Here is a 22,480-nt window from a genome sequence, read left to right as displayed (position 1 = left end):
CTGAGATGCGAAATGAACCCGTTGGTACCACTCTGCATTGCAAGTCAGTCGTCCAGCCAGCTGAGCTAAACAACACACCCTCCTGTTGTGGAGGAGGGTACTTCTATACACACTAAGGTCGCATAGCCAAATGATAAAGTATCTGACTTAGAGATAGACCGTCATGCTCTCGGCAAGGAACGCTTGAGGCACAGTGGTGGTTCGCATTTCCCCGTCTGTGCTGAAAGACCTGGCTCCAGAAGCGTGTTGCAGCAGGCCATGTAACGATATCTTCTTCCGCGCACCGTCATCACTGAACCGCGAAAGCTGGGTCAACTTCATCTTCCTGAGGCGGCTGTGTTTCGTTGCAGTAGGCGAGGAGGACGCGGCCCCTTTAAGAGTGAGGCGGGCTCCTTATTTGGCAGCGCGCGAGGGCAGCCAAGGAGCGGCGTTTGCGCGAACGTTCAGTTAGTCAGCCGGCGGTTTGAGTCTGATAAAGGTCGGCGTCTAGGGTTGGGTTCCTCAGGAAGCAAGCAAGGAAACGCACAGACAACGAGACGAATTGGTGGTGAGAAGGAAAATACAGGGGCTTGGGTACGAGCGGAGGAGAAGTGAAGGCGCCGGTTTGCCCGCAGAATATTCCAGATTAAATTTCCTCGCCTTTCCTGGCGCTGCGGCCCGGAATGCGGTCGCCGACGATGCTACTGCTCGGAGCCGGGCTGCTGCTGACCTGGGCGTCGAGTTTGCGGGGTAAGAGGCCTCTAGCTTTTTCGCCGGGGTGGGGTGTCACTGAGCCGTGAGGGTCGGGGATAGTCCGAGGCTCTGGCCTTGGATCGCCAGGCCTGGCTCCCGTTGTCCGGCCCCCAGCGCCGATCCTTCTCCGGCATGGGCCTCGAATTTTCTTTTCCACACACGCTCCCGCTGCCCTGTCTCACCTGGCCGTGTGGTTTTATTGAACTAAGCCCCGGTTTATGAGGGTTTCGTTCCAGCCTAGCTGCAGCTGGCTTCCTCTCGGTTATCACGGAAGGAGAGTGAGTGTCGTTCCTTCATTTCTCCTGTCTGTCATAGACTCTCTCTTTTATTTTAACTTTATCTCTTCCTTTTTTAATCCCTCCCCCTTTATTGATTTTCGTTTCCTTGTGTTCATGGTGCAAACTCCTTTTTGGCTTTTGCATGTTTCAGCAAGTCGGCGACACCCAGTATCGCATCATCAAACCTTCACTATTTTCTCTCAGTTTGAATGAAACAACAAATGCCGAGGAGCCCGATTTTATTGCACAGTATGCTTCTCGTTTTTGTTCGATGTGGGCTGGGTGTGGGTACCGTTGATCTCGAATTTGTCGTGCTGTTGTTTTCATTTTTACTTCCTGACGCGAACGCGCCTTGCAAGGTGAGCGCCTCGCGTTGTAAACAGTGACTGTTTTGCTGAGGATGTGGCTCTGGCAGTGAGATCTTGATGGTCACTAACATGCACTCCGCAGATTTTAGCGTGGTCAGCGATTTTCAGACTGATCGTTTTTCCAAAGATTTGAGAAGATGCATCTCCCACGTGCACGGCTTACAAAGGAATGTAAGAAGTGGCACTGCATTTCTGTTGCCTATCATCTGTCAGAAACCAATCAATCTGACGGTGTGGAGTGTTCCATGAGACTTTGTCATGCACAGTCGAAAAGTTGAATTGAATCATTATCCGCCCATGTTACTGCTGATACCGTAAAACCATTTTTGGGGAGAGCAGTTAGGGTTCCCCATCCCTTATTCCTCGCAGCGATTGCTGTAGGCGCTGGCGTGCCTGTCCTTAGCTGTTAAGGTTTAGATTAGATTTCGTACAGTGTGGAACCAGGCCCTTCGGCCCAACAAGTCCATACTGTCCCTTGAAGCATCCCACCCCAGACCCTCCCCCTATAACCCACACACTGCTGAACACTATGGGCAATTTAGCATGGCTAATCCACCTAACCTGCATATCTTTGGACTGTGGGAGGAAACCAGAACACCCGGAGGAAACCCAAGTAGACACAGAGAATGTTCAAACTCCGCACAGACAGTTGCCCGAGGCGGGAATTGAACCCATGTCCCTGGTGCTGTGAGGCTGCAGTGCTAACCACTGAGCCACCGTTATGTTGGGGCAAAAGCTGGAATGACTTTTAAATTGTTTTATTTTCAACTTATTACGAAGCCTGTAAGGATTACTGTTTGGATGAGATTCTGGAGGTTACCGGAGTCACCATTGGAATTATAACCTGTTGTGTTAAGAGCGCATAGAGTAAATCATCTTTTTTGAACAAATGGAAACTTTATGCTTTATTAAAGAAAAGGTTTTTTTTGGTGTCTTTTTTCATCCAATCAATTTTAGTCTTTCTGATGTGATACCTTTTTATGAAGGTATTCAGCTACCTGATATTCTTTTACAAAAAGAATCTAAAGAGTGTTGGAATATAAAAGCAGCGATGTGCTTCTGAGGGTTTATAAAGCTGTAGTTAGGCCCCATTTAGAATACTGTGTCCAATTTTGGGCCCCACACCTCAGGAAGGACATACTAGCTCTGGAGCGTGTCCAGTGGAGATTCACACGGATGATCCCTGGAATGGTAGGTTTAACGTGTGATGAACGGCTAAGGATCCTGACATTGTACTCAGAGTTTAGAAGGTTGAGGGGAGATCTAATAGAAAGTTACAAGATAATGTATGGTTTAGAAGGGGTGGACGCTAGGAAGTTGTTTCCATTGGGCGGGGAGACTAGGACCCGTGGGCACAGACTTAAAATTGGAGGGGATAAACTTAAAACTGAAATGAGACGACATTTCTTCAGCCAGAGAGTGGTGGGCTTGTGGAATTCATTGCTGCAGAGTGCAGTGGAGGCCAGGACGTTGGATGCCTTCAAGGCAGATATCGACAAATTCTTGATCTCAAAAGAAATCGAGGGCTATGGGGGAAGTGGTGTTGAAATGCCCATCAGCCATGATATAAATGGCGGAGTGGAGTTGATGGGCCGAATGGCCTTACTTCCACTCCTATGTCTTATGGTCTTATTAACTAAATTTTGGAGATATTGTCTTGGATTGAGGTCAGAAGTTGTACCATGTTTCAGTTTCATTTTGAAAGAAATGTTTTGCAACATTAGTGCTCTGTTTTGCATCCCTTCTATTGCCTTGTTTGGTTACAGAGACATCAGCTTTATGTTTGAGGCAGTAAGTCATATCTTTTGTAATAAATATAAAGAAACAATTGGGCATGCTGAAGTTATTGTGAGGTCTTGCTTTGTAAAGGTTATGTGAGAAAACGCTTGTGGGTAGCAGTTCCCATTCATAGTATCAGTCTTCTGTTTTCCTCCACAGTGGAGAAAGGAAACAATATTGTGCAAATATGCTGATTTTCATAGATGAGTTTCCCTAATCTGATAATGCATTTATGTGGCACAATTTTGACATTTTTGGGTGTTCTGCTCGGTATGGGACCTGTTGGCTCAATACTCAGAACCAGATTAGCTAATGTTAGCATCTCTGTTGTGATTCCCATTCAGCAGAAGTAGACTAAGGACCTGCCACCTGTCGGGCAACAGCAAACCAGCACAACAAAAACTATCAAGAAAAACAGCTTAGGATAATGTTTTAACAGTCAGTGTGTGTATGGAATGAAATTTAGAATCCTACTGAATGTGGACTAATCTAATGTTGGGTAGAATTTTTGATTTTTCTCAACTCTTTGGAATTGCATATGAGTTAATCTTGTGACATGGGCAAACAGACAATATGGGACTCTCTGTCTACCGCCCAGTAAGATTATCTCCTTTTTCTTGTATCTGAAGTTTCCTGTTATGAGTTTCCACCCATTTTTCTCTTTCCACAATTGGAGGAAGTTTAATTCCTTGGGGTCTCAGTTACATGTGAAAACCTTTCCTCATGTAAATATGCCAGATGCTTTCCTTAGCAACGAATTTTTATCGTGTGTGTGCGAAGTTTGTTGTTTTTCTTGTTTGATGTTTTCTGTACTCTGAGAACATGGCAAATTTATTGTGTTGAGGATGTGATTTGTTAGTTGCAACTATAAGTTACTTTGAGTTTTAGACTCTTATTTTGTGGGGGGTGATTCTTTTGATAAGTTAAGTTCTCTTGTGGAAAAGGAAAATTTGGATTTTATTTTCTTTTGCCTTTAGGCCATTGACTATTTTCGTCCATGAAGGTGGTTGGGGAGTAAGTGCCCAAGTCTCAGCCAAATTCACATCATGTGAGCTTTCCAAGGAACAGGAGCTTTTTGATGTTTGTCAATTTTTTTTGTGACAACTCTAGGTTGCTTTTGTGGAGTGTACTTGTGCCACTCAATTAGATCATGGTTGCACTGGATTGCCATTTTTCCCTTCATTTGACTGAATCTTATGTTATCCTGAAGAGGTGATTGGTGTTTAGGTGTGTTGCCTTATCTGAAAGCTGCCAGCGGACAGCGTGTCAAACACATTGGTCACAATTCTTAGAAGCCAAGAATTAATATACTTGGGGTGCTCTCAGAAGATATCCTTGACCTAAGCACTTCATCAATGACATCGTTATTAAGTCAGGAGTGGATGACAATGCCACAAAGCTCAGCTCCATCTGCAAGATAAAAAATAATTGTGACAACTGGCAGCAGGGACTGGGCACCACCTCGGCTTGGATTGGCAAGTGGCAGATTATGGGCATGGCATGGAAATGCTAACAAATGACTCTGGGATGTCTCTTTTGGCTTTTAATTTAAGCACCTTAAATCCTCATCACCACTGATCAGCCACATAATCTGATAAATATGTTGGGATTGTGACCACAACAGGACAGAAGCTAGTGATGTTTCACATCAGCCCCCATCTTCCTGACGCCCTACTGATCATCTCCAAGTTGTAGGCCAGTACTGAGATACCCACAATCAGTTTCTTCAGGCTGACCTTTCTTCTTCCACACTTTGACATTTGACATTGACACCAGTATCCTGACATGCACTAAGTCCCATTTGTCCCTTATCCCCTGTGCTTTTGAAGTTTAGACTGGCTCCCAGTGCAGCAAAATATTCCTTGTTTTTCAAATCTCTCTCTCTCTCCCTCTCTCTCATCACTCCTCCTGTTTTCTGTTACAACCACCTCTCCTCACATCCTGCTCCTGCATTTCTAGCCTTTTCAGCAGCCCTGATTTTAATCGCTCACCCGTTAACAACTGCACTTGCAGCTGCTTGTGCCCTAAGCAGCTCTTGACACCCCTACTTTCTGACCTTCTGCAGAACCTTATTAAAAGCTTAAATCATTCTGCCCATAGTATCAGCTTATGTGGCTCAGTGTGTGATTTTGCTCACTAATATCCCTCTGACGTGCCTGGGAACCATTTTATTAAGTTAAGAAAACTATATAAATACAGAAACTAGTAATAGACCATTTGATCTTTTTGAGCCTGTCCAGTCTTTCAATATGATCATGGCTCTATCTCAACACCATATTGCTTTCTCTCCATGCCTGTTGATGCTTTTAAATGATAATATTTATTTTTCTTTTTGAATATATTCATTGGCCTTCATTGATTTCTGTGGTAGAGAATTCCAACCCTGCGCCGTCCTCCAAAAGGGAAGAAATGTTTCCTCACCTTTGTACTAAATGGCCTTCTCTGTATCCTGAGACTTTGTCCCCTGGTTCCAGACTCCCCAGGGAAAATGTCTTTTTCTACCTCTAGTCTATCCAGCCTTGATGGAATAGGTTGTTACCGTTGAGCCCAATGATGAAGGAACCAGGAGGGAGTAGCTGTATTTACAAATTTGTTTGAAAGTTCCAGCAAAAAGCTTCTTTCTATGCTGTGTGAAGCAGTGCATGATTTCAAGCCCGCCAGACCTCTGTATCAGGGTGACAGCAAATTCCAGGGCACACGTTAGGCTGATTATACTGAAACTCCCTTTCTATTATGTAGAAGGTTGTGGGAGAAAAGGAAAGGTGACTGTGCTATTCCTAGAACCCTTGATGCATTTAATCTTCAGCAGTGCTGGTATGAGAATGGAACCCATATATTAATACAGGCACCAGGGTGGTTTGAAAGCTCTCTGCATTCTGAAGTGGGTTTAGAAAGCAAAACTTGGATTTGTGTAGTGCATTTGACTGACTCAACAGTCAGTGGACTACTTTTCAAGTCTAGTCATCGTTATGATATAGTGAAATGTGGCAGTTGGTTTGCACACAAGGATCTCTCAAATCTGTGATTATTTATGACTATATGTCCATTATAAACCTTTTTGGGATGTTGGGTTTCTTTAGAGGGTGGTGTCTCAGTGATTGGCACTGTTGCCTCTCAGCACCAGGGACCTGGGTTCAATTCCACCCTAGGGTGACCGTGCAAACTCTATACAGATGTTCTCCCCATGCCTGCATGGGTTTCCTCGTACAGTCCAAAGATGTGTTGGTTTGGTGGATTGGCAATAGGGAAATGCAGGGTTACAAGGATAGGGCCGAGGGATGGGTCTGGTGGGGGAATACTGTTTGGTGGGCCTGTGTGGACTCAGTCTACTGAGTGTCCTGCTTCCACACCATGGGACTTCTATAATTTCTTTTGGAGTTGGCTTCTGAGAATAATATCTAACAACAACTTACTGTTCCTGATCATGAGAAGCATGATATGAATGCAAGTCTTTTGTGGAGGGTGCAATGGGATGTATGGGTGAATTGGGACAATAGAAATCCCAGACATTAGGTACCAGCACATTTATTTTTCAAACAAACCTCTTTGTTTAAATAGTTTTGCTTGCTGTGCCTTCAGATGCCAGTAAGTCATGCTTATTCTTACTATTAACTATGGACAAGCCAATAATACGTCTTTGAGATCTGACTTCATTTTTAGTATTTTTGGTTAACTTGCCCTTTGGTTTTATCTTAGTCTATTCAATGGGCCATTTTTGCTGATGGATTTTAGACGTACTGTTTGTTCAAAAGGTTCAGAGACTTGAGAACTTGGGTAGGTGTGCTTCCCTAGACAAGTATAGATTCCTTCGTAGGTGGGAAATGCCTAGTTTCCACTTGACTTCCAGCAGACAGTGCAGCAAAACTAATTGTAAGAGAATTATGGCCGAGAGCCTTATCCTTGTGAAATCTGGTTGCATCAAAGTGCCTATCTGAAATGCCATAAATGGATACATAAATAAAATTGTTGATCTTTAAGATGGAGCCTCAAACCCTGAGTCTTGAGAGAAACCAAATTCCGATTCCTACAAGGAGAACCAGAGACGGAGACTGGCAATGGATTACTTTTGAGATTTCTCCTTGATTCTGTAATTCTTAGAATAACCTTTTCTGGTTTTCTTTAATCAGGATAAAGTTGTTCTTCTAAAGATAGCTTATTGCATCAAGAATTTTGTGAATTAGTGATGTAAAATGTATCTGAATCTTCAGATGGGAAAGCATGATTAATGCTAAAAGCCTCCAAAGTTAAATACAAGAAACATTAATTTTCATGTGGGTGGATTGACTTCTTCACACTTGGATTTGCCCACATTCAAATTGTTTCTCCCTAGTCCCAGTGAACTAAAATAAGCTGTAGTATTGTTAGGAGTGGCGTGAGAACGAAATGCATGATTATGCAACCTTGTATATTATGAAAACTAGACCAACTGGATGCAATCATAGATGTTGGAAACAAAACTGTCTTGCCAATTACTGGAGGTAAGTGTGGAGAAATTCTGAAGAAGGACCCCAACCCAAAACGTCAATTTTCCTGCTCCTTTGCTGCCTGGCCTGCTGTGTTCCTCTGGCTCCGTGCTGACTTGTCTCTGACTTGAGCATCTAAGGTCTTACTATTGCTAATTATTACAATGTGAGATGACTGCATTAGGGCTGAATATTGTGAATTAATTTAAAAGAAAATTCAATCTTAAAATTGGCTGCTATTGAACTGGTTTGACAAGAACTAGTTTTTTTTTGTCCCCTCTTATTTGCAGACTTCCAGATTGCAAATTTGATGTGAATGAGTACAAATGCCTACTGGATGCTGTTGTGGTCTATCAGCCAAAAGTGAGCTGTTAATTCTGAGATCTTATTAACCTGTTTCTTATTCTAAACCTCATGTTCACTCTGAGCTTATTTTGAATTTGTTGGATTGACGTTCAGTATCTGCTTTAGTGTTTGGGTCCAGATATTTTGTATGGTATTGCATGGGTTGCAATGTCTGTACGTAAGCATATCCATTTGTAGGATGCTCCCACAGGAGCTGTAAATTTCTGTGTAAATAGATTGTTGGGTTTGTGGTGTGCATGCTGCTGTTAATCACTACCATCTTGTTGCTTTTGCTTTTCTTCTTCTAACAGTGGAATCCAAGAGCATCCACATGTTCTTCAGTAACTTTTTGACCAACAGTGCTTGGTAGGGAAGCAAGGTGACTGGAAAATTGCACAGACAGGAACCGCCAGAATTTCCTCAGGAGTTGAATTTGTGTTTTGTCTATTGAAGCTTGAGCCCTGGGTCAACTGATGGCATTTTCTTCTATTTGACGGGAAATTGAGTGAGTCAGGAATACTACAACCTGAACCACAGGTGGCACAACTTATTGGATAAAATACTTGGTGTAAGTGAAAAATGGTCTTGGAACCAGATGTCAATGACCAGACTGGTTGAATATCTACACTACTTTCTTCAAACTTACTTAATGTTTCTGCATTCTTCTGGCACATTTAAGGCTGTATTAAACATAAGCACAAACAGTACCAAAAATGAAATGAGAGGCAGAAGCCATTTAGCCTAACAAGTTGATGTTAGCATTTTATTTTTCTACGTAATCAAATCTAGTCAAGGGGCATGATTATGTGATCATAATTATATTGAACAGTTAATTAGTAACATGTACTGTATCTGTTGTTCAAATAAGTTTTCCAATAGTTAAGTTATTCTAAACTCCTTTCCTTTGTTTGTTTTTTTTTCCCTTAACATTATAGTTAAAATACTGCCTGATGTTTAAAATAGACAACAAAATGTGAGGCTGGATGAACACAGCAGGCCAAGCAGCATCTCAGGAGCACAAAAGCTGACGTTTTGGGCTTAGACCCTTCGTCAGAGAGGGGGATGGGGTGAGGGTACTGGAATAAATAGGGAGAGAGGGGGAGGCGGACCGAAGGTGGAGAGGAGAGTATAGGTAGGGAGGGGATAGGTCAGTCCAGGGAAGATGGACAGGTCAAGGAGGTGGGATGAGGTTAGTAGGTAGCTGGGGGTGTGGCTTGGGGTGGGAGGAAGGGATGGGTGAGAGGAAGAACAGGTTAGGGAGGCAGAGACAGGTTGGACTGGTTTTGGGATGCAGTGGGTGGACGGCAAGAGCTGGGCTGGTTGTGTGGTGCAGTGGGGGGAGGGGACAAACTGGGCTTGCAATGGGTTATTGCAATATTGCGTGGGTTGCAATGTGTTTCGGGATGCAGTTGGGGAGGGGGAGATTTTGAAACTGGTGAAGTCCACATTGATACCATTAGGCTGCAGGGTTCCCAGGCGGAATATGAGTTGCTGTTCCTGCAACCTTCGGGTGCCATCATTGTGGCACTGCAGGAGGCCCATGATGGACATGCCATCTAAAGAATGGGAGGGGGAGTGGAAATGGTTTGCGACTGGGAGGTGCAGTAGTTTGTTGCGAACTGAGCGGAGGTGTTCTGCAAAGCGGTCTCCAAGCCTCCGCTTGGTTTCCCCAATGTAGAGGAAGCCACACCGGGTACAGTGGATGCAGTATACCACATTGGAAGATGTGCAGGTGAACCTCTGCTTAATGTGGAATGTCATCTTGGGGCCTGGGATAGGGGTGAGGGGGGAGGTGTGGGGGCAAGTGTAGCATTTCCTGCGGTTGCAGGGGAAGGGGCCGGGTGTGGTGGGGTTGGAGGGCAGTGTGGAGCGAACAAGGGAGTCACGGAGAGAGTGGTGTCTCCCGAAAGCAGACAGGGGAGGGGATGGAAAAATGTCTTGGGTGGTGGGGTCGGATTATAGATGGCGGAAGTGTCGGAGGATGATGCGTTGTATCCGGAGGTGGTTGGGGTGGTGGGTGAGAACGAGGGGGAATCCTCTTTGGGCGGTTGTGGCGGAGGCGGGGTGTGAGGGACATGTTGCGGGAAATACGGGAGACGCGGTCGAGGGCGTTCTCGATCACTGATAAAGGGTCTAGGCCCGAAACGTCAGCTTTTGTGCTCCTGAGATGCTGCTTGGCCTGCTGTGTTCATCCAGCCTCACGTTTTGTTGTCTTGGATTCTCCAGCATCTGCAGTTCCCATTATCTCTGATGTTTAAAATAGATTGTTTGACTAGTCACATTACATATGGGACACGCACTGTGCATATACCTTTTTGAAAATAAGAAAAAGTTAGGGTCTAGGCTACCTTAAAATATTTTGGGGAGATTTGGGCTGGTCCGTAAAACTTTAAGATCTGTTCTTTAAGGTGTGCTTTCCAACTTTGGTATTGGTCTCGAACTAAAGGCTGGTATTTTGTCTCTTTTTGGACCTAACAGCTGCAGCAACCTGTCAAATTGTTATTAATTTTTGGCCTTGTACTCAGCAAACTTCTACCTCAATTATTTCACTATCTAAATACACTTACTGATTTTTAACAAAATTGTATCACTGTCTGTGAGCTTTGAATTCCATCTGCCAGATTTTATAATTATTTCTGCTGTATTATTAACTTTTCCTTGCTGTTTGCTTTTGATCTCCTGAAAAGTTAACTACTTCCTGTTTTCATGTTCTCTTCAAATGTGGATACCGCTTCTTTAAGATTATCATTTAATGTATGTACACAGGATGAACGTATTGAGCCATGAAGCTGTTCACTTGGTTCCATTGTCCAAAAGCTGTCTTTTAAATCCTACTCCGCATTCTTCCTTTTTAAGCTTTCAATCTTTTTTTAAAATATTCTTGCCATAATTCTTTACTCCTTAATCTTATCTTCATATCCAGACCGTTACTTTTCATAATCATTGCAAATGACCTGTATGCTGCATTTCTCCCATTTTCCATTCAAGGAATTAGGTTTGTCAAGCATAGTCTTGGTTTTAGAAATAGGTGTTCCTGTTTCTCACTGTTTTCTCCATGTAGTTAATTTGGCTTGTGGTTAATACACTTAGTGCCTGTGTTCACGTAAATGAAGTCTCTGATATTGGTGGTTTCTGTTTTTTAGTTTTATAACTTTCATTTTGGGTTATTAAAGCTGCCTCTGATTACAAGTCAAACCTGGAAAACAGGAGGCAAAGATCCAGGAAATGGAATATCATGTGGGAAAATGTTAAATTCTTGATTTTTGACTGGAATACAAAAAAGCAGTGTTTGTTTTCATTCAGCTGAGAATATAGTGATTGAAAGCTTTCTCTCCGCAGATGCTGCCAGACATTGAGTTTCTGTGACAATTTCTGTTTGTTTCAAATTTGCATCTGTTTTTCTTTGTTTTATTTCTGTTTTTTTTTGCATTTGGCTTTTGATGCAGTATAAACTAAAGTGAATGTTGACTATTGTAATAGTGTTGAAAATTTTCAGTCATGATAAATTTTCCACACTGTTTCCAGTCAGTGTTGCTGTCTTATTGTTTGTTGTTTTTCAAAAGAAAACTCTCTCCGTGGCAGATGTCAGCCTCTTTGAATTAATGCCTACTTCATATTATTGGAGTGGTGTTTCGCAGAACATTATGCATATGAAATCAGTCTTCAGAAGGTTTGAAGATAAGCACCAAACTTGCGTGAAACTTTGCAATGTCTGCACAAGTTTCCAGCTTTCCTTATACTTCTGTGCTGTTTTTGATTTTAATAACAGTGCACACAAAATCAAGTCTGCATTTTCCATATTTAGTATGTTTATACAAAAAGCAGACAAACTGTGTATTTCAGATATTGCATCAACAGACTAACCAAAATGTATCCCTTTCAGAGATCAGCAAGTTTGTAATAAAATCCTAGTATGGGTATTGGCAAAGATCTGTAGCTTGGGTTTTCGATGAGGTTGTTGACTTGCTCACTGAGCTGACATGTGTTTGTTCTGATGCTGCTTCGCCGTGCTAAGTGACTTCATCAGTGGAGTCTCTGATGAAGTGGTGTTATTCTGTCCCGCTTGGAATTTATACTGTCCAGTCTGTTATGGTGAGTACTGTTATTTCTGGTTTTGATCTGTATGTGTTTATAAATGGCATCCAATACTATATGTTTGATTTGCATTACCAGTGGTGAAGCATGTCTCTGGGAATTCCCATGCAAGTCTGTTTGACTTGGGCTACTATGGTTACTTTTGTCCCAGTTAAACTGATGGCCTTTGTTGTCTGATATTAATGAGAGTTCAGGTATGTTACCATGCGATGACTGCCACAAACATTACATTGGACAGACAGGAAGGAAACTAGCCATCAGACTACAAGAACATCAACTAGCAGCAAAACAGCACAATGAACTCTCCTTTTAATACCATCTGTGCATTCGGACAACTAAGGTCATCGGGTTAACTGGGACAAAGTAACAGTAGTAGCCCAAGCAAAACACAGACATGCGTGGGAATTCTGAGAGCCATTGTTCTCCACCTATACTTCCATCAACAAACGTTATAGATTTCGACCCCATGTACAAACCCATACAGATCAAAACTGGAAATGACAGTACTCACTACAGTGGACTGGACAGTATAAATTCCAAGCAGAATAGAATAACATTGCTTCATTGGAGGTTCCACTGATATACCTAGCATGATGCTGCAACATCTGAACAAAAACAAGCTAGCTCAGCGAGCAAGTCAACAACCTCACAGGTATTGCCTTTTAAATAGATGTTGTCCAAATGCCTGTGGTAGTCAGTGACTAAAGGCAATTTGTTCCCTCCTGTTGTTTTATGCAAATGCACCGTCACCTGTATTGTGACTAGAATTGTGGTTCTCTCTCTCTGTGTTGTTCCCCATTTTGTAACCAGTGTTAAGGAAAATACAGCTTGGATTTCATCTTCCTTAGAAAACTCCCTCCTCTCGTGTGGGGAAACCAGCCCAGATTAATACGAAAAAAATTGAAAATTAATGGCACTGAATGACTTGTCACCCTGTTGTACATTTCTAGCCAAAAAGAGCTTTTCTGTTCTTAGTGCCTCATTGCACACACCCAAGTACTTTATAACTGTGACGACAGCTTCTTCCTTCATCTTCAGGCGGCGGTCTTGGAGTGAACGTAATCTCAATTCCACCCAGCTCCAGTCCTTCTGCTAGTTCCCTAGTTGCTGATCTCTGTGGGGAAAATAGGTCCTTCCTGTCCAGTGTAATTACATCTCTGGCAATCTTTTATACACTCCAATTAAGTCTTCCATCAACTTCCCCTCTTCTAAAGAAAACAACACCAGCTTACTGAAAATCAAAAACTGAAGTTGTAGGAATATGGAACATCTCTCGTGTGCAAGATAGAGGAATGGTTTAGGTTTTGGGTTGGGTGTTCTGATGAATAGTCAATCTTTTCTCTTTTCCCTCGTAATTGAAAATATTCCTTCTTGGTAACATCCTCATTAATATTCCTAATCTTGGGTTTAGTTGCATCCTCCCTGTAATGCAGTGACCGAGAGCTCTTAATAGCCCTTGGATGTGGCTTCATTGTACCAATGAGTTAAATAGAAATTATTTTTGTCAGAAGCCTGAGCTACTGTGATGCCATGTTTGCTGTGTGAATTAAATTAGTGGAAAGCATTTCACATATATACGCAAATAGAAAAATATTTTTTCTGTATATCTACTTAATATACATCTACCACATTAACCATGGAAGTAAACCTGAAAATGCTTTTGCATTCCACTTTCATGTAATTAGTTTATAAGGAACAGTCAAGCAGTTACTGTGCATACATCTGGGTAATGAGAATACATGGTTTCTAATGGTGTCCCTTACTTTTTTCAAAATCAGTAATACAATTTGCTGTACGTGGCTAATAATAGGATAATTTTGTGATAATTTGCAATTCATTGAAGCTGATCTTTAATGGGCTTCTCTCACACTATTATTGATTTTATATTAGAGGGTTGAAATATTTGGCAACTTAGACCTTCCTGTGGAGGCAGGGAGGTTCTTTTGTGCTAGCAGGTGAAACTAGGACTAGAGGGCATCTCCTCGAAGTGAAGGGAAGTAGATGTTGGCCTGGGTTCAGGAGGAATTCCTTCACCCAAAGGGTTGTGAATCTGTGGAATTCCCTACCCAGTGAAGCGGTTTAAGCAACCTTACTAAATGTGTTTAAGGCAAGGCTAGACAAATCTTTGAACAATAAAGGAATTAAGGGTTATGGTGAGTGGGCAGGTAAGTGGAGCAGAGTCCCAAAGATCAACCATGATCTTAATAAATGGCGGGACAGCCTCGAGGGGCCAGATGGCCGTCTCTTGCTCCTAGTTTTTAGGTTCCTGTGTCCTTATGTTCCGGCGTGCAAGATTCCAGCACTAAAGTTTATAGAGTCAACTTTCGTCTCAGCAGTGGTTTTCTCCTTTTGCTTTATTCATTCAGGAGATGCGGGCGTCGCTGGCTAGGCAGCATTTATTGCCCATCCTGAATTGCAGTTCAGAGTCAACTACATTGCTGTTTGGTCTGGAGTCACAGGTAGGCCAGACCAGGTAGGGATGGCAGTTTCCTTCCCTAAAGGACATGAGTGAACCAGATGGGCTTTTCCACCATTCGACAATGGATTCACGGTCATCATTAGATACTTAATTCCAGATATTTATGGGTGTGCCTGATGATCTTTCATTCTGTACATTCAGTTTCGGCACTTTCGTCACTTTTTTTATTTAAAAATTTCCTGCTGTAATGTGAATTGTCAGGATCAGTAAATATGATTTTATTCAATGTCAGCTTGACACTTGCCAGTACTTAGCTGAAAATTAATGAATGGGGTAGCCTAAAATTTGTACTTGAGAAGCTTGTCTCTGTTAGAATGCAAAATAAATGTCTGCGTGTTTGTACTCTGGTTTCCTGTGCAGGCTAGGTGAAATCGGCCATGCTAAATTGCCCATAGTGTTTAGGGGGATGGGTCTGGGTGGGATGCTCCGAAGGGCAGTGTGGACTTGTTGGGCTGAAGGGCCTGTTTCAACACTGTAGGGAATCTAATCTTAAAAAAAAAATTGCGGTGTTTACATCACTTATGCAATTCCCTTGCCGCTTTTGTCACACAGGGGATATCTTTAATTTAGTTAAGTCCTTCTAATTATGACAAGCTCCTCAAACATGTGATCACTACTTCTAGATCTTTGGAAACCGGAATTGGAAGAGGTAAAAAGGATCTAGGCCCGAAACTTTAGCTTTCCTGCAGCTTCGCCTGCTGTGTTCATCCAGTTCTACACCTCGTTTTCTAAAAATCTGCAAAATTGGCTCTGCCATTTTACTGACATAACCATGCCTTTTGTCCTGGATTGTCATTCCAAAATCTGGATTTGTGCTTTTAGGTTGTGTTGCAAAGCTTCCACGGTTTAAAGAAGAAACCTGTGTCTTGCTCTTATTGGTCCTGTTTTCTCCTCTTCTTATACATATCAATGTGTGTTGCTCATGTTTGTAGTTAGAGAATCAGTGGAAACATGGATGAAGATTTTGCCAATTGCGCCAAAATGATACCTTTTTAACATATATCTTAGAACATGTAGTTGTAGTTAGCACTGGCCTAGCTTCAGCGCATTAGTCAATGCTGGTTGTTAACACATTGTTGAATCCATAAAGCATAATTAAACATCATTCTTGAAAGCATAATTAAATATCTTTTCTTTTGGAGAACCTGTGTGTATACAGAATCATTTTTGAGACTTGATCTTATGTTTATTCTATTCTGTTCCAAACATGCCACCCTCAACATAACTTTTTTTGTTCCGAATCTTTTGAGATGTTGCTTTTTAAAATGTGTAGTAGGAATTAGGAGCTGTAATAGGCCACTTTGCCCCTCAAACCTGCTCTGCCATTCAGTGAGGTGGTGTCTGTCTGTCTGTCTGTCCTGTTTGTGTTTTGTATTTCCTGTTGGTATCTGCCCCAAAAACCTTACTCCTCTGTTAGGCTGTGGAATTAGTCTCCCTCCTCTTTCAAAAGTGTTCTGACTCTGCCTCAAAAGGCAGAGTCACAAAGTTGTGCAACCCTTGCAGGGTAACCTCTAATTGTAGAAATACTGTGCCCTCAATCTGGCGTTGTTCACAAGAGGCAATATCTTTCTGATGGCCACCATGTCAAGCTGGATGATAATCTTGAGTGCAGTCAACAAGCTATCTCTCTCCGGTCTGTGAAAGACTATTGGAAACAAACCCAGTCTATCAATCTTTTCCTCACAGGGCATTTTTGACAAATGCATACGTGCACTGTTATTGCAGGTACTTGTCTCAAATGACCTGCTAGCCAGCTCCAATGCATTTATGTACTTCCTTAGAGACAAAATATTAATATGTACCAGAACACCTACAGTGGTTTACAAATCAACATGCCATAATAATTTTCTATTTGAAGAAATAGCCTGTATTCCTTGTACTTTCTGTCAAGGTAAATAGTTTTACTTTTTCCTCATGATTCAACCTGACATTTTTGCCACCTCAATCAACCTATCCATATCAATCGGTGTCCTTGTTGCCTCCACAGCGTACTTTCCTACCTATTTTTGTCACCTACAATCCACTGGGACCCCACTTAAAACACCTTTCTAAAAGTCTCGTTTTTGGTTACCTTGCAATTTGAGCAACTAATCAGTAGTGAACACTTGGTTAGTACTGGCCAATAACTCTCTCTATTGGTCTGCTGACATTCTAGGTAACAAACAAGTTAGTAGCCACATGCTTGAAAATTGCAGTTCTGTTGTGTGTTTCTTTGTCTTTGTATGTCGCTTCAATATAAAAATAATTGAATTGGAACCTTTTAATTGTATGAGGCATGGCTTTTTTCTTTCAAGTGATTTTTATTACAGTTAAAGATTTTAGTATAAAACTTTTTTTTTTCTTTGAAGAGTCTTTAATGGATGCATGTACAATTCTCACACCCTGACTGAAGTCAAAATCCTGGAATAGCACTGTGGCTATCCCTATATTTAACGACTGCAGCAGTTCACAAAGGCAGCTCGTTACTGCCGCCGCCACCTCGTAAGGGAATCAAAGTAGGCAATAAATCTGCTCCAGTCGCCGTCACCCACAACCCCCACAAACATCATCTCTAAACAGATGGGCTGCAGTTAACAAACCTAGTCTCTCTGGCACGTACATTGTCAATGAGGTTTAGATGCAAGAAGGACTGAAGTTTGGTATTTTAGGGCATTTTAATCAATTTTATTTGAGAAAATATTAGAATTTTCATCCTTCTTTTGAGAGCATAGTTTATCTAGTAGGGCTGTTTTATTCAAACTTGTGTTATCTTTAATATACCTAGCAGGCTGAATTGGTTGGCAACATCTGAATGATTCCTAAAGTTTGGAAAATCCCTGAAACCTTTATCCAGCATAATGTTGCTAGCATTGAGTGAAGAGAACTGATGCTGAGTGAACTGACTGTTAGCTTCCATGTTTGAAGGTGCATAACGTTAAAGAAAGAGACTGGTGTAGCAGGAACTGCTTTAGATGGTAAAACTCGAAGGAAAGGGTGTGCTTTGATTTCTAGAAATAACTATGTTTTCATAATTGGTAAACTTGTAAATTTGGCATGTTCATCTTTGGTTCCTAGCTGCAAGCTATAGTAAACAGTATGGACAAGGAAGGCTGAAAGTTATATTTAATGGCCTTCCAGCAACATTTTATTTGTTTGCCAAATCATCTGATCATAAAGCCTATGGAATTGTTTGTTATGAATGTGTTTTCACCAAGTCTGTTGTTTTGGAGAAAAATAAGTTCATTTGGTCTGAGAAGATATGCTAAGAAATACCTTATGTAAAATTTTTAGTGATAACATCATTTTGTGTTGAATTCTTTAAGCTCTTCAAGTCCAAGTTGCATGAGTGTGACAGGTTGTGCTGGTTTTGTACTGACAATGAGAACTACAGCTATGAGTAAAATGGCAGTTTGTCTAAGTGAGCCGTGGATCGGCGTTTGCATACTGAGTTTGAAAAGGGATTCAACTCTGGTGTTGCTGTGCAAATAAAACTGGTCCTGTTTCTATTGTGATGCATGTCTCCCATATGCTGTGATTCGTAGTGAATAAATAATGTGTGTCTTGTCTGTTGAGAGATTTATGACAACTTATGAATCTGACAATTTTTTACTTTCTGGTGAATAAGTGGAAACAATGCAATTTATGTGCACATGAAAAGTGAATTGAATGGGTCCCAAACCTGGCGTGCTTGGGCAACATTTTTTTTGAGATATTGCCTAGGCCCCTCTGTTCCATCAAGGTAGTTTCATATTGGCCACTGTTTGCATTTTCCAAGGAGTCCTCTGCTTGGACTAGCAGGTAGTTTGAAATCAAGGCATGCCTCCCAGCAGTCTTTCCACTGTACCTAAGTTGAACCATCTCTCTCTGTTGCTTGCTTCCAAGCTTCAGTACAAGTTTAACAAATTGACAGAATTGTGGATGCCAAGAATCAGGAACATTCTGAAGAAGAGTCAGTGAATCCAAAACAACACTGCTGTCCACAGATGCTGCCAGACCTGCTTTCTGGCAGAACTGAGTTTGTTTTTGTTTCGTCACTACTTTGTTTCACTTCTACATATGGCATGTGTTCGTCCCAGCTTTCACAGTAACTACTTTTTTCCATTCTTTCGATAACCCAACAATAACTTCCAGTAGAACCTTGGAGCCACCCTCACTAAGTGCATCTGACTCATCCAGTTTCCAGTTAGTGGTAACAAAATTAGAAATTGCTGGAAAAGCTCAGGTCTGGCAGCATCTGTGGAGAGAATGCAGAAGCTGTATTTCAGATCCTTATTCACTGATTTTAGCTAAGAAAATGTTGGTATATATGCTGAAAAGTGAGTGAGGTGGAGGAGGAGGAATGGTAGGTAGCGATTGGGGCCCAGCAAGACCCAACAATTGGGTAGACAAGTGAACGGTTAAAGGTCAGACTGGGAGAAGCAATAACTGCTGCTTGGTATTGTCAGTGGGTTGTTTGTGGTAGCAGCTTGTGATGACAAGGTTTGCTGTGTACAGGGTGAGGGTAAAGACATGGGAGAAGGCGCTCTGGCCTTAAAATTTATTGAGCCAGATATTGAGTCCTGAAGGCTGCAGAGTCCCCATGCTGAAAATGTGATGCTGTTCTTCCAGATTGTGCTGAGCTTCACTGGAGCACTCCAGCAAGCCTGCGACTAAGATGTTGACCAGGTAACATGGAGTGTTGAAGTGATAGGCAGCAGGAAGCGCAGGGTCACCTATTTTATAGGCAGGATGTAAGTGTTCCACAAAGCGGTCGCCCAGTCTGTGTTTCATTTCTCCGGTGTAGTGTAGACCACACTGAGCAGCGAATGCAGTAGATTAGATTGAATGAAGTGCAAGTAAATTGCTGCTTCACCTGGCAGGTACATCTGGATCCTTAGTGGGAGCAAGTAGGATGGTAGTTGTTGCACCTTCTGCAATTTGTGTGGGAAGGTGCTGTAGTGTTTAAGGAGGTTTTGGGAGTGGAGTTGAGTCGAGTAGAGCGGACCAAAGGTTCGATAGAATCTGATCTTGCACGAGCCTAATCGGGGAAGGGAGGGCAATGTGTGTTTGGCTGTGACCTGCTTGAGCTGGTAGAAATGGCAACTAAGCATCCTTTGGATGCCTGTGTTGATGGGATGTTAAGTGAGGATTTGGAGACCCAATTGCTGTTGGGCTGTCACCCAACCTCTTCCTTCCCTCAAGTGTGGGAGAAGGGTTGGACATGATTTGAGGGCCCTGTCAACTATAGTGGTGGGGAATGCTTGGTTGAGGAAGAAGCTGGACATTTCAGAGGCTCCCTTTGTAGAATCTAGCACTATCAGGACAAATGCGAAGGAGACAGAGAAACTGGGAAAATGGAATGGAGCCTTTACAGGAAGCAGGTGTGAACATGTAACTCAAGGTGACTGTGTGGGAGTGCACAGGTTTCAAGTGGATATGGGTGGCCAGCCTATCCAGAGATGGAGAGCAGGGTGACAATTCAAAGTGGAATGAATAAAAATTTCTCAGTTTTGGATGAGAGAAGGAAGCAGCAGTAATGATATCATAGCATACTCGACAAAGTTCTGGGTGAAGGCCTGAGTCGGACTTAAATAAGGAATGTTTCATCTTCCCCATATGAAACAGGCTTAACTGGGGGCTGTGCTGGTATTCAAGGCCACACACTTTTTTTTTTGACCTGAATAAAGTGAGAGAAGAAACAAGAGGTTGTTCAAAGTGAGGATGAGGTGTGGCCAGTTGTCTTTTTCCCATGTCTTTAGCCCAATCTGCGTCCCCCACGGGCATGCGCACATGCACACAGGACCTCACCATCACATGGGGTGCTACCACAAACGATCCATGATAGCACTAATTACTTTTTTTGGTTTTGACTGCCCAATACTTTTTTTCCCTCAGCCCCATCTCCTCCACACATTTGCTCTTTTTTTTTCCCCCCATCCCATCTTTAGCATATATACTTTATCCAAGCTAAAATGGGTTCTGAAGAGGAGTCACTGGACCTGACGTTGTTAACTCCCCTTTCTTTCAACAGATGTTGCCAGACCTAAGTTTTTCCAAAATGCTTTGTTTCTGATTTCCAGCATCTGCAGTTCTTTGGTTCTTTTTCCCCACGTAGTGTTGATGCCTGTTTAAAGTGAATATTTGATGTATCGTTTCTACAAACATGTGGCTATGACTCCGTTATTTTGACTTGAATTGTTTCTACTGCTTTCGTTTCACCGACTTGATTAACAAACATGTTGGTCCAGATAGTTTGTGTGGGGCGATGTGACGCGATGCATTGTATCCTCTGATTTACAAAGCAGTAACACAGGATAGACGTGTCATGTGCACTTCCTGTACTTAACAGGAAACAACTTGCATCTTCCTGTCACTTTTTTGTTGCAAACCTAACACTTGAACATGGCTTTAGTCGATTGTTCATGAGAGACCCACTGCTAAATTAAAACCAATGCACTAGGTTTCCCTTTACAGCAAAGTTGCAGTGGTTCAAGAAGGCATAGGGATGGGTAATAAGTACCAGCCTGGCCAATGATTTCAACAGCCCATGAATGAATAAGGGGGGGAAAAAAAAGGTCTTGGTTCTCCTGTGTCTTCAGTCCCAATCCACTTAACAGAAGGGTTGTTAAGTAACTCAAGAATATTTTCAAGTGTCTTCACTATTTCTAAATGTTTTTCTTAATCCTGTCTCGCTGCTTGATAATGCTACAATAATAGTTTTACACGAAATGCTAGAATTTCTCATTCTGATCTTTTCACAATAGTTGTGTGTTTGACATTCGTACTGAATAATATGGTGCACACTGCTGTAAACCCACATTTCACTGCAGTTTGACTATTTTCAATGATAGTATGTAAATAAGTACTTATTTACAGAAATGCTACCATTGTTTAGCTGGTTAATGGTTCTGGAATCTGCTGCTTTTTTTAAATGTTGGGTTGCCTGCCTTCCCGTTCAAGTCCACTGTCTTAATCCTTCTTTACCTCTAGAACTGGATCCCAGCAGTTGACGTGGCTGGTTTGACAGACTGTGCTGAAGACTGATTTCATGACTGGTTTCATTAAAGACTGACGTGTCACTTTTGTTCATGTGACAATTTTGGCTAATAAAATTGAGTTGATTTAAGTTTTAGCAGAACTTTAGGATGTTTGCATTTGTGTCTGATCTAATGAGATTTTCTTTGCTTGGATTTATTTTTGTTTTGACTCCAACAATGAAATCAATTTTAGCAATTTGCCTCTCTACAAGTCTGTTGCTATGTAATAGGTTTCTGTAGGAGGTAAAACAACTCAATTGTTGTGGAGCAGGATCAGGAGAGTAATTAATTCTATCTTTTTAAATACATATGGTGGGAAAATTGTCAAGCTTCATAATAGTTGAAAGGTTTGGAATTTGAGGTGTCATTCAGAAGACCATTTCAATAGTGTCCTGATGGAAAATTAGCATAAGGCTAAAATAATCTATGCAACTGCACAGGATATAATTGTATTCCTGATGCTATCAAATTTTTTACGTTAAAATTTTAAAGAAATTCTTCAAGAATGTTTGTTTGTTTTTATACTCTAGTTTTGAGCTTGGGTTTAGTTGCATGTTTGCTGCAATGCCACGGAGCCTGTATCTTTTGGTTTGTAGCTGAAGTAAATGTGTCCCATGGTGCTAAGGTTATAGGAGCATGCCTTTGGGCATGAAGATTTAAGTTTAGCAAGATAGACTGAACTGCCTAATATTGAAAAGTAAGCAAGTCATTGATCAGAATTCTACAGTACTGTCTCTATAGGGATGTCAGCTGCTCCGCTGAAATAATTTTGATTTCTTTTTGTGTCTTAGTTATTGATCATGTCTACCTGTTTTGTATTGACCAGTTGGGAATAGTCTTAACAGATCCAAAGCTGAGCAGCTATTAAAGCCAATATGGTTTCTGTGTAGTCAATGACTTATGAATTTTAAGGAGCAGGGACTATGCAAATCCTGATGGCTAAAAT

At 41.8% G+C, this 22,480-nt stretch overlaps 1 protein-coding gene across 1 annotated transcript in view; it reads left to right on the top strand.

Annotated features, from left to right (window-relative positions):
• Window positions 1-317: 317 nt before the first annotated feature.
• The window catches only part of adam10a (ADAM metallopeptidase domain 10a), a 136,886-nt gene continuing 114,723 nt past the window's right edge, over window positions 318-22,480 (top strand). The window contains exon 1 of the mRNA XM_048562734.2: window positions 318-729. Coding sequence (XP_048418691.2) covers window positions 663-729 — 67 coding nt within the window. The 5' untranslated portion in view covers window positions 318-662. The remainder of the gene's footprint in view (window positions 730-22,480) is intronic.

This window comes from Stegostoma tigrinum, chromosome 33, assembly GCF_030684315.1.
Source record: "Stegostoma tigrinum isolate sSteTig4 chromosome 33, sSteTig4.hap1, whole genome shotgun sequence".
NCBI classification, from domain to species: Eukaryota; Metazoa; Chordata; class Chondrichthyes; order Orectolobiformes; family Stegostomatidae; genus Stegostoma; species Stegostoma tigrinum.
Note: the sequence above shows the minus strand (reverse complement) of the source record. Positions and strands in the feature narration are given on the sequence as shown.